The sequence below is a fragment of the Podarcis filfolensis genome (genome assembly GCF_964270895.1).
Source record: "Podarcis filfolensis genome assembly, chromosome: 11".
Taxonomy (NCBI): Eukaryota; Metazoa; Chordata; class Lepidosauria; order Squamata; family Lacertidae; genus Podarcis; species Podarcis filfolensis.
In genome coordinates, this window is record NC_139613.1 from 19,444,335 (window position 1) to 19,456,296 (window position 11,962).

The 11,962-nt window shown below is 40.8% G+C and overlaps 1 protein-coding gene across 1 annotated transcript; it reads right to left on the reverse strand.

The window, feature by feature from the left end:
- Window positions 1-204: 204 nt before the first annotated feature.
- On the reverse strand, window positions 205-11,367 carry TMEM267 (transmembrane protein 267). The gene is made up of 6 exons (XM_083576315.1): window positions 11,343-11,367; window positions 10,791-10,864; window positions 8,630-8,755; window positions 7,483-7,870; window positions 4,329-5,760; window positions 205-3,400 (listed from the first exon to the last, which is right to left on the reverse strand). Exons 4-5 carry the CDS (start codon window positions 7,804-7,806, stop codon window positions 5,425-5,427), a joined length of 660 nt encoding a protein of 219 aa, XP_083432441.1. The 5' UTR covers window positions 7,807-7,870; window positions 8,630-8,755; window positions 10,791-10,864; window positions 11,343-11,367; the 3' UTR covers window positions 205-3,400; window positions 4,329-5,424.
- Between the last annotated feature and the right edge of the window lie 595 nt (window positions 11,368-11,962).

Genomic DNA, 11,962 nt, shown 5'->3' on the forward strand with positions numbered 1-11,962 from the left:
ATATATTCTTAACACATGCTTCACAGCCACCGGTATTTTGATAAAACATGACTTTAAATTATGCAAATCTAGTAAAGCATCTGGCAAGCTAAATTGTATGAACATGCCAATGGCCGTTGTGGAGGGAAGTATCACTTCCCGGTGTTTACTTATGCAAGCATTTAACAAATAAAAATAAGTTATGATAAAAAATTGGAATGGGAATCCTTTTGTCAAACATTTTTAATGCCACAGTAGTGTTAACTAGGAAAACGATACAGTCAGACAGTAGTAGTCACAGTTGTGGTCCAGAAACAACACAAAATACTTTGAAGATAACACAATACCAGTGTATTAAAAGGAAACACATCACTCTAGCCCCCTCCCCCCTGCAGCTTTAAGGAATGAAAATCAGCTAGGTAATAATTCTATGGGTGACAAGAAGTTGGAGTGAAAAGGATTGTGTACCACGTTAAAAAACAAACACATACCCAGTCCCAGTCAGGTAAAGCATTTTAGGACTTCTGTTGTTCTTAATACAAGTTTTGAACACAATCACTGGATTTAGAGTTCCAAATTTGGCCTTTAGAACATACCAAGTTCATAGTAGTACTCCATTTAAGCAGCTGAACTTTTAGATACTCAGGGGAAATTCAAGTAACTGCTTCACAGGGTTATTGTGTGACATGCTTGCTGTATACTAGACTAATTCCATGGAATGGTCCTTCATTAATATGATACGAGCCGTTGATATATTGTACGGGTCATAAAATCAAGTTAAGTGGCAATTTTCAAGTAAACATTTTCTATCTGTCTTGCAAATGATAAGCCTGGTCCCTAAGCGACCAGAAAGTGATAACCTTACAGTGCTTCTTGCATAACTAGCTAACTCAGTTCTTCTACTTGGCCCCACAGAGACTGCTATACATACCCAATGGATCCTTATGCTTTAGGTCATACTTTATGACTGGTTTTAATTGTTGTAAGCTGCTTTTGGAAGTTAAGTTTGGTTGAAAAGCAGGTTATTTTAACATAAAATGCAGATAGTACTATTACAGTTTTGTAAAAATGCTAATGCAAGCAAGGAACGTACATAAACTGTGCTGTGGGATAACCATACTGGCCGGCTTTTCTCTTTTTTCCATTAATCACGTAACTACTGTATTGGCCTAAAATTGGCCACTTTTTTGCAGTCTCACTCTTACTTCAAAACAAAAGCAATTAAAATGTTACATTGTAACATGTTACATTTTTACACTGCTTTACTCACCAGCTGCCTTAAGACATGCCTCTTCAGGGGAGAGAAGAATCATCCAGAGCAAGCTGAGTTCTACAAGGCTAATTTTCTCTACAAATCCGCATGGATTTTATTCTTTTATCTGCAACTTACATGGTTACTGCATAATTTGAAACAGAAGTCATATAGGTGAGAATTTCCCTTATCACAATGATTATATCTGGGAAAGTGTTAATTTTCTCCCCATAGTTGGTTGTGTACAGCATCTTCCTTCTCCTTCCATAAAATTGAAATGGCTTGCCTAACCCTACTATAGATAGTGGGGGGATGAGGAGGTAGTGTCCCAGAGAGCTCAGCCAGTAGAACATGAGACTCATAATCTCAGGGCTGTGGGTCTTAGCTCCACATGGGGCAAAAAGATCCCCACATTGCTGGGGGATGGACTAGATGACCCTGGTGGCCCCTTCCAACTCCACAATTCTATAAAACAGGTATCTTTCTTCTATGAAGATGAATGCCTGTGCTTCCATAACACAACCACTGCATAGCAATACACAATGTCTAAAAATGATGCACAGCAAAAGAAACAAAACATGGGCTGATGCAATTGAACCCATGTGCTCCCATCCAGAAAAACATGCCAAAAATTGTAAAAACCAAAGATGTATCCCAAAGGCAGGAAGCCAACCACAGACATAATCACACACACACACACAAGTTCCCCATAAGGTTGCAATCACACAATTTATCAGCAGATAAATTTTCCTAGAACTGTGTGCCACTGTTTGCAGGACCGAATCCTAAAACAATTTAGCTCTAAAGCTTGAACAAAATGCTTGCCAGTAAATTGTGTGGCATGCACTAAAAACCTTAAGGCACCCAAACATGAATAGATAGCTATTTATTTATATGTGAAAATTGTATCCATCTTTAGAAATGCATTTTTTTAAAAAAAAGACGCTCACAAAAACAGTATGATTTTTGTGTGGGGTTGGGGATTATTTTCTTATTAAGGCCATCAGAGAAATATAATAACTTTCATGTAATTAGTTTTTTGTGGCTAATTGCTTTCTAAAACCTCAGTCACTAAGTTGAACACTGCTCTGTTTGACACAGCGACAATTAACCTTACTGGGAAAAGCAGCACATTCCCAAAATACTTCCTTTAGGAAAAATATATATATACCTCTTTATTAAAACAAAAATATTGAACTAGGATTTTTGGCACTGTGCTAAACAACTTCAAATAAGGCTCCTGCTCAACACAGAAAAAAATGGCTTAAAGCATTAGAGTAAGTTCCCTTGCATTATCTGCACTATTATCTGTGTGCAGTATTCCAACTAAATTATACTCACAGCAGACCTAATGAAATTAAAGGACCTTAGTCATGTTTAGTAATTTCAATGGGTCTACTCTGAGTAAAACTATGTTAAATTTTACCCTATAATATGATTCTCTGACCAATGCAGGGAATCAAAGTATTAACCTAGGCTTGATTGTCTGTGTAGATGATCATAGAGATCACAGAGGCAAGTGACATAGCAGTCTGTTTAAGTCACAGTGCACCAGTACAGAGCTTGCTCCAAATAACTGGGAAGTGGAACAGTGGTAAGAAAACAACTGCCAGGAAAACATCTGAACCATGGCTGATATATCAGTCATAAGAGGAGCTGATTGCTGAGTATATGTTAAATTTCAATAACCTGGACGTTTCTTCAAGAACTTGTAAGAAACCATGAAATTTTAGGATGACAGTTAATTGGCAAGTCTGGTCCCCTGGTATAAGTTTGTATTTGGAGTTTTAAAAAATCTATAGAAGAGATTCCCAAAGGATAAGAAAATCTTAACAATTCTTGTCTGTGTTCGTTTGTCCTACTGCTAAATACATTTGTTCACACCAGGTGTAAGATGTTTTGCAATGAACCTAAAGTGTGTTAACTAGTTCCAAGTTTCTGTTGTTGATGTTTAAAGATGTAAAACAAAAATTACTCCCTGCCCCAGTACAGACCAAGTCATTATTTACGATCTTCCGAGCAAACCCTGCTGGTTGCGCTGATTGTTACTTGGTGATAACATCCACCCTCTTAAAAATGTCTCTTACAAATTTGTATGTTTACCCAAGCTTTCCTGGACTCTCAATTCAATCTTTATTTTGTTTTGTACACTGCTCAGTTTGATTCGTGCTGTACAGCTGCATTTTGTTTTTATCTAATGCTTAGGAAATGTTACTGAAAGTTGTATTTTTATTGTTTTTATGTAAACTGCTTAAAGTTTTTATTTTATTAAATGGTATCATTTTTTAAACAAGCAAACAAACTATAAATGGCAGCAAATTAGTGGTGGCTAACCTGTAGCCCTCCAGATGTCTCATGTTTTCAACTTCCAGCAGTCCCAGCTAGAATAGCCAATGGTCAGGGATTGTGGGAGATGCAGCACGACACCACCTGGAAGACCACAGGTAAGCCCATAAATATTACTGAGCTTTTCTTGGGGTAGTGGGGAGAATGGAAGAGCAGGCTTTGAAATTTGGGTAAGGCTCATGAAACATTGGGGTGAGGGGGTGAGGTTTATTCTGTAAACCAGCCTTCCCAAATGTCTCTCCAGATGTTTGGCCTACAACTCTTGTCAACCCTAGTCAACAGCAGGCGATGATGGAAGCTGTCTCCAAAATGTCTGGAGAAAGCTTAAAATATTTGGACAACATTTATCCTATGGCCTTCAGGTCCATTTCCCAGCATCAATTAGCCTCCATAGGAGCACTTTTTAAGGGCTTCTTCAGCGCATTAAGCAACAACACTATGGGGATAGGTAGCAGCAAGGACAAGTGGATCTTCCATGTGCTAGGGATCAGCTACAACTCTAACAGGATTTCAAGATTCAAACTTAGGATCAGTGCAGTGCCTATACTAAAGGAGATGTGAATATGTCAATATAATGGAAGATGTATTGGGAAACAGGTTGATGGCAATTCCATAATATCCACAACTAGAGTGGTGCTAGGATCCAGAAAGCTAATACTAACATGAAGAGACCTAGATGGAGTCTGCGAAAAAAACTGGAGAGAGCTATTCCTTATAGCTCTTCTGGTACTTACACCATTAGCTTTCATACAAATGTTCTGGCTATTAATATGGAGAACTTTCTTTGAAATAAAACCTGCACTTTCATACATGCAAAGTTTGCAAGAGTGTTCTACACTACACATTTACCAGTAGTCCCTAAACTCATTAAGAAAAAGGCCCCCACAAGGGCTACTTCAGTGCAATCCTAAGAATTTCTACTTAGTAGCAAGTCTCACCTAGCTCACTGAGTCTCTGTCCAGGCCTAGGATTGCAACCTAAGCCAGCTGCTTAAAGTCTCTTAACTTACAATGAACGGGTATGTAGTAAACAAAACACAATGCTATTACAGTACAAGCAAAGAGGTGCTGTCATTCACTAAAATAAATATAATAAAATAAGACAACAAATTAAAGCATTTCAGAAACACTGACCTTCAGGAATCTAGCTAAAGTTGAACTTATCCTGGAACCATCTAGGAAGGACAAGAGCCCAGACCATTTTAAGGTAGAGGATTTCAACTGATAACATTTGGTGCCCTATGTTTATAAAACACATATAAAATTAGACTTGAAGAGGCCATGATTTAACTCACCCAAATGGATTGTGGTGATATAAAATATATACAAACTGTGCCTTAGCAGCATTTTGTTTCTTTCAGGGTAGCACTAACCAAAAAAGCTGCATGCAAAACCATATTCCCCCCACAAAAAAATATATTATGGCATGCTGTTCACATTAAGGCATAAAGGAATTTGCTGGCAGACTCAGGAAATCACAACATTCCCCACAAACCTGTCTGTTCAACACAATTGCCCTGCTTACACTTTTGCTGGCCAACTCACATATTACCATTTTTTAAGTGAACACCTAAAAATGTACACAGATAAGATTTCTTTAAGCAATATATCCCCCCAAAATGTGAGACTGGCAAAGGGAGGAGCACGGAAGTGAATAGCTGCTATTACTGATACTTTACAAAATACTTAAGTGATTTTGGAATAAAAAAATGTGCAGGAAACGCTAATGAGATTGCTTGGGCATGTTCATTACCTTGTGCAGCAGTGGTTTCAGAGAACATTAGACCTAACTCAGAAAACATGAGGCAATTACTTCAGTGATGCAAGCACTATCATTCTAGATTATCATTAGACATCAATGCGCATCCCATGTTTGGTTGCCATCAGTTCTCTTGTTCCTGTTAAATACATAATAAAAGAACAGAGATGAGGTAACGATGCCGTAATTGCCACATAAAGCCAGTAAGGCAAGGGCGCAGTCTTTCCAAATGGGCAGATCCACAGGCCATGACGAATTCCATCTCGAACGTGATGCGAAGTCCAAGAGATAAACAGCATCCAGGGAAGAAAGCACCAGGAATCCTTCAGCTTGAAAAGGTGCATAATAAACTTTAATGTCAAACACACAAGAGGGATCACAGTAGAACAGTGAAGGAATGGTCTTCGTGGGAGAGTCAGGGCAGCCTATGGGAAAGAAAAGCACAGTGTACAGTGGCAGCCAGAATTACAAGGAACAGTTTATGTGACTCTTGACAGCTAGAATCTTCTTCATTTATCTCCTTTTTGAGAGAAATCAACACATAGCCCAGAAAGGACTCCATGATCAGATACTGTACTGTATATTTCATGCTTTGTGTGTCCTCTGTTATTCTATGTGTTGGTGTAATGTATTCCATTCCGTTTGTTGCCTTCTCACTGTAAGCCATGGAATGTTTTCTGACCACCAATAGAGACTGGAGTCTAAACTATGTGGATATTTGCCTCTGTTCAGCAAAGCAGTTCTTAAGGTTAAAGGAACTAATGAAGCTATGTTGCTTATTATCTTTTTAAAACTATTGTGCTCTTAGTTGATGGGAGTTGTAAGCTGCTTTGGGCAACTCATATGTGAGTCAGAAAAATGGAATATAAATGATAAAACTGTTTGAAAATGTATGAGAATAGTTTACTTTTTATGCTACATTTTACTTTTCAGTCATTTGATTAATTCATCCAAACCAAACAAAAATATTCAGATAAGGTCTTGAGGATGCTCAAGCACTTAAAGTGCATGGAACTAATAAACATGGCATATTATAGTAAAAGTAAATGTCATAATATTGTAAAAGTAAATGTTATCAGACATTTGTAAGCCATACTGGGAGTCTTTTTTCTGCTGAAGAGCAGGAGAAAAATCTTTTAAATAAACAATAAAAGTGAAAACCAATTAAAAATAAAACAATTCTACCATATTAGGTAAGACAAATGCCAGTTGGGGAGGGAAGCAAGATAAAATTTGAAAATAAGAATCCTACATGCACATGAACTTCTTGTGAAGTGTGCCACCTACTGGGAAAAGGTATAGAAAAGCAATTTCAATGTGGTCCTCCAATGCATTCTATAAATATTAAACTGGCACACTAAAATATGTTATACTTAATATTTCTGATCTGAAGCAGTTCCAAATTACAGATACACTGGTTGGACAAGGCTAGCATCACAACCAAACCTCTTTATCCTGGTGGATAATTTACACCTGCATGGTGAATCCAAGTCACCGTGGCAAAGCTGTTGTGCTGCTATTAGTCTGGGTCAGCAGTTTAGGAACTTTCACCACTAAGCCCAAGTTTTACAGCCTGTGCAACTTTTTCTGAATGCTGTACAGAAAAGCCCCTGAACCTGACATTTGGAGAGTTTGTAAGTAAACAATTTTTAACTTACTAAATGTGTGGTCTTTCTCTACGCTGGGGTAGGAGTTTAGAAGGGCAAATCTTAAAAGTCTTACAGCCTATTATTTCCATGCTTTACTTTGCTGCATATTTTAAATCTCTACTAGGGTTATCTCACCAAAGAGTATTTTAACCAAACCTAGACCTTGGCATCCAGGGAATTCTCCCTTTATACTATTTTTCCTTACCACCAACAGTTTCGCCCTAAAATTAAATGCAAAGTATCTCCTAGCTCTGGACACTAATCAGCATAAAAAGCTATCCAACTCCCACCCCCATCAAATCCAAAACATATAAGAGAAGAGGGATTGCACATCAGGATGGCTTGCACTGCCCTTCAAACCTGAGCACAAGCAAGTAATCAAATGGAAAATTTTAACATGAAATTAACATTAAAAATACTTCCAATGGTTTTGGTTCAAATTATGCATATGTGTGTTTTTTTAAAAAATTCAGGTAATTAAACTGTGGTTTTGCTTACCTGTAATGAAAGAGATCCAGCTAGAACAAAGTGATCCACATCAATGACAGATGAAAGAAAGCCAGCTAAAACGACTTCTGTAAAGTCACTTTTCTTCTTGAGTCCTATCACTATTGCCCAAGACCAAAATCCCACAACACCATGCACAGTGTTATCAGAGAGTGCTCGCAGCCAGTCATTCTGCTGAATGACGGAAAACTGCAGAAGTCTATCTGCTACAAAGCAGAAAAACCCCAATCCTAGGCTTGAAATTACAGAAGCTGTGCTGAATGACTGGAGAAGAGCATGGGCCTTTTCAGTCTCAGATGCCATAGCAAGCAACATGTCTCCATGCACAAAATGCCATCAGGATACATTCGGTCCATTGTCTGTTAAATCTTCAGTCATTCTGTAATTATCAGAGAAAGCTTAATGAGAGGACTTATCAGTTACTAAAAATATGTTTCCTTAAATGAGCAGAAAGATCACAGAACAGAACAGAAATCTAAGAGCCAAATAAGAATCTCCGTAAACACATTTTTCTGGTTCACTGTTCCATACAAAGCTAAATCTGTGCATATTACGTCAACCAGTGTCCTAGTTGAAACCTGCATTTCTTACAGCACTCATTTTTATGCACAGTACCTCTGCTCTGCCCTTCTGCTTGCCTACATTTTCAAAGCTCACAGCTAGTATCTGTTCTAGCTATTATTCCATCTCATCTGCCACATCTGCTTTGATATAGGCTTTCTTCATTCTTGCTTCTTCCTTGCACCCTGAAGCCTGCCCTGGGTCCAGAAGAGACACCTCAATGCATGCGGCTGTGTGCTCTTTTTTGTTTTTCATAAAAATATCTTCAAAAAGACAAATATAACTTTGCAGCCCTTGCTGTTCTGGGAAAGGAGAAATCAGCACATGACGTTCCAGGCTAGTTTTGCAGCACTAGCAACAAAGGAAATCATCCTTCACTAAGTTAATAAATGTATGAGTCATAATTAATGTTGCTTGTTAATTAACTAGTGATTTCTAATTAGTTTACTACTTCTTGCCAAACACATTCACTTTGCCCAGTTCTTGTCACAAACAGGGAAGATACTTTCTGAATGTTACACCCAAAGTGTACTACAGTGGTTGTGACACTGGGTACAGAATTTATTCAAAATAATACCTGAACACTGGATGAGAATATGGACAAACTCCATAATCACAGCTCTGTAATGGAGAACTTTTTGGCATGCCCTTTTCTCAGCCACCATGAGAGAGTTCAAACTGCAGCAGTTACAAAAAGGTAAAGCTGGAGAATGGAAGCAAAATAAATTAGTGAGGAACTAGTGTTTCACCAGACCAAGAACTGCAATACCCGTAGGAGAGATGTTTGAAGCCTAAGCTGGAAAAACAAACTTACCCATGTTAGTTAGGAGACTAAGTTACACCTGTGCTTAAACTTTGCAGGCAGTAGCAATAGGGAACAGGAAAGTGGAACTATACAGAGGTTAGTATCACAATGTTGCATGCATAAAATCAGGGATGCATAAAATCAACGCATGGCCCTCCAGCTACAGGTACACTGCAACTCCCAGTATTCCCGACCATTGGGCCATATAGGCTTGGGATAAAGGGAACCAGAGTCCAGCAATGTCTGAGAGTAGGCCAAAGGTTGCCCACTCCTGCCCTAAATCTTACATTAAGAGTGGAAGGAAGGAACTATCACACTATACATAATAACAAATACAGGCTTGCCACTATGCACACAATTTAGCAAGGGATATGGGCTGGGGAGAAGAGGGCAGCCAAATCTGCATTATTCTAAGAAGAGTACTTTATAATACATGACCTAAATATATGTACTGTTTTAACCTTCACATCCATACATCTAAAATCTTGCATGTAAAGTCACCCTTAGTATACATTTTAGCGACTAAGAGATGATCAGAATCATATTTATATATTGTCTAGACATATGTTAAAGGTAAAGGTACCCCTGCCCGTACGGGCCAGTCTTGACAGACTCTAGGGTTGTGCGCTCATCTCACTCTAGAGGCTGGGAGCCAGCGCTGTCCGCAGACACTTCCGGGTCACGTGGCCAGCGTGATAAAGCTGCTCCAGCGAACCGGCACCAGAGCAGCACATGGAAACGCCGTTTACCTTCCCGCTATAAAGCGGTACCTATTTATCTACTTGCACTTAAGGGTGCTTTCGAACTGCTAGGTGGGCAGGAGCTGGGACTGAACGATGGGAGCTCACCCCACCGCGGGGATTCGAACTGCCGACCATGCGATCGGCAAGTCCTAGGCGCTGAGGTTTTACCCACAGCGCCACCCGCGTCCCTTATAGACATATGTTATCCAGTAATAATCCAGTATGAACTACTGCCCATTTTTCAAGTTGTCTCATTTTGCCTATGTTATCAATCCACTGTTTTCAGCAAGATTGGTCTGTAGCACATCAACCAGCTAGTTTGGATCTCTGTTGAGCACTTCAGAACTAACCTACTTTGACTATCTAACTAGCAATAAACACTGACCCAACCCAAGATCCTGCAACTCCCCTTTCTAGCTCAGGCTTGTAAATAACTACCCACTCATCCAATGCATGCAAGAATCATAAATCAGGCAACAAGGCAGAAAAGTACTACAAAATCTGGCTCTTGCTTTATTTTATGTTATAATGACTAATATACGAATGTGCAAGCCAATTATCAGTAATGACTTTGTCGCATTCTTTGCAAGGCAATTTGAGATCCTTTCCACTCCTGCCCCCTACCTTTCTTCTTAAAGGGACCGGATGAACGTTCCAGCTGTGTATGATTTCTGAGCTATTTTAATCCTAACACAACAAAGCCCAACCTTGTTCCTGCCCTTGCTTCGACAACACATTCAAAATCCCACCTCCACTTTCTATTGCCTCCATTTCCACCCTTCAGTTCAGCTCAAACCTGGACAGCCCTTTATCCTGGTGCCTATAAATACCCCCCTAACCTTCACCATGGCTGCTTCAAGGCCAAGTCTCAGATCTTATACCTCCATGGAACATCCTCAGGCGCTTCCTTCCCTCATCTTCTCCCCCTCAGCTGGGATTTTAACCTCTCATAGCCACCACTGTGAGTCTGAGTCACTCTACTCCCTTCTAATCTAATCATCACCCTTACACCTTATAATAAGAATACTAATAGACTTGTATATAGCAGCATGAGCACACAATGGGGGCTTTGCAGAGCACAAGAGGGCAGTCCTTTGCCCTGAGGGGCTGTGTGTGTGTGTGTGTGTGTATTTTATATATATCTATATCTATATAGATATAGATACCCTTTCCCCATCACCATTGGGTACCTGTTCCCCTAAGCAGCTGGCAGAAACTCAACGGGGGAAGCTGTACCCTCGCATGGAAAAGCAGTCATTTGGGGCTGCGAGGAAAAGAAGAGAATATATATCAATTTACTGTATTATTATTTATTGAATTTATATACCACCCTCAGAGCGGCTCAATAGAGTGTCGATAGCGTGGGTTAGCTCAGTTGGTACAGCATGAGACTCTTAATATCTGGGTCGTGGGTTCGAGCCCCACGGTGGGCTGGGCTAGAAGACCCTCGAGGACCCTTCCAGTTCTGCGGTTCTGTCGGCCCCTGTCGCCTTCCCCGTACTTTCCAAGGGCCTGCCCCTGCCGAGCTTCTGCCCACCACGCCGGGGGCTGAAAGCTCTTCCTCGGGACGCCGCACCGAGTGGCGACGGCGAGGAACCGGCTAGGCGCGACCCGCTGCATCCCTTCCCTCCGCCGCCCTCGAGAACTGCCCCCGCTCCCTTCCTCTTCCTCCCCACAGCCAACCCCCGCCGGCCTCCAACCGCCCCCTCAGCGCCGCCCAGCGACCCTCTCGCCCTGCTCACCTCCCTCAGCAGCGCCAGAGGAATGGGTGGCTGCGCATGCGCCGCCCCGGCGCCCCCCCCCTCTCTCTCTGTCGCGCGGCATCCTGGGAGAGCGGCGGGAGCGCCGCCCACCCGCCTTAGCCTCGCCGTCAAGCGGGGCGCTCTAGAGATAGGATTACAGTGTCGTTTAACGTACAAGCAGGGCAATTAACGAGAGCGGCTCTTCCTCTTCCTGAACGCAAATGTGTGTAGAGTGGTGGGTGGGCTGAGTGGCATGCAGGGGTTTCCATATGAGTGGCAGAGCAGATGCTCCAAATCTCCTGTGTACCTGGCTCCTGTAAGCAAATTTAAAGGGGAGACATGGGAACCTGCTTGTTCTACTGGGCAGGGTACACGGTGTTCAGCAATTTAATTTTCCAAGGTTTTATTGGCACCACCTTTTTGAGGGCGTGGGGGGTACTTTTACAGCTATAAAAACTGAATCGGTCCAATTATTATTTTGAGACTATACATATACAGGAACAATAAAAGGGTGAAATTTTCCCTTGCTGTGGGAAGTATATTTTTTTTTCAAAAGGTGACGATGAAATTTCATTGTAACTTTATTTGAAAAACAGCCAACGTATTAGAAGACTTAGTTA

Bases quoted from the DNA above. Each gene is read 5' to 3' on its own strand.
- TMEM267 (XM_083576315.1), bottom strand. From the start codon at position 7,806: ATGTTGCTTGCTATGGCATCTGAGACTGAAAAGGCCCATGCTCTTCTC. The intron at 5,761-7,482 runs GTAAGCAAAACC...TCTTTCCCATAG, and splicing joins CTGGATCTCTTTCATTACAG to GCTGCCCTGACTCTCCCACG.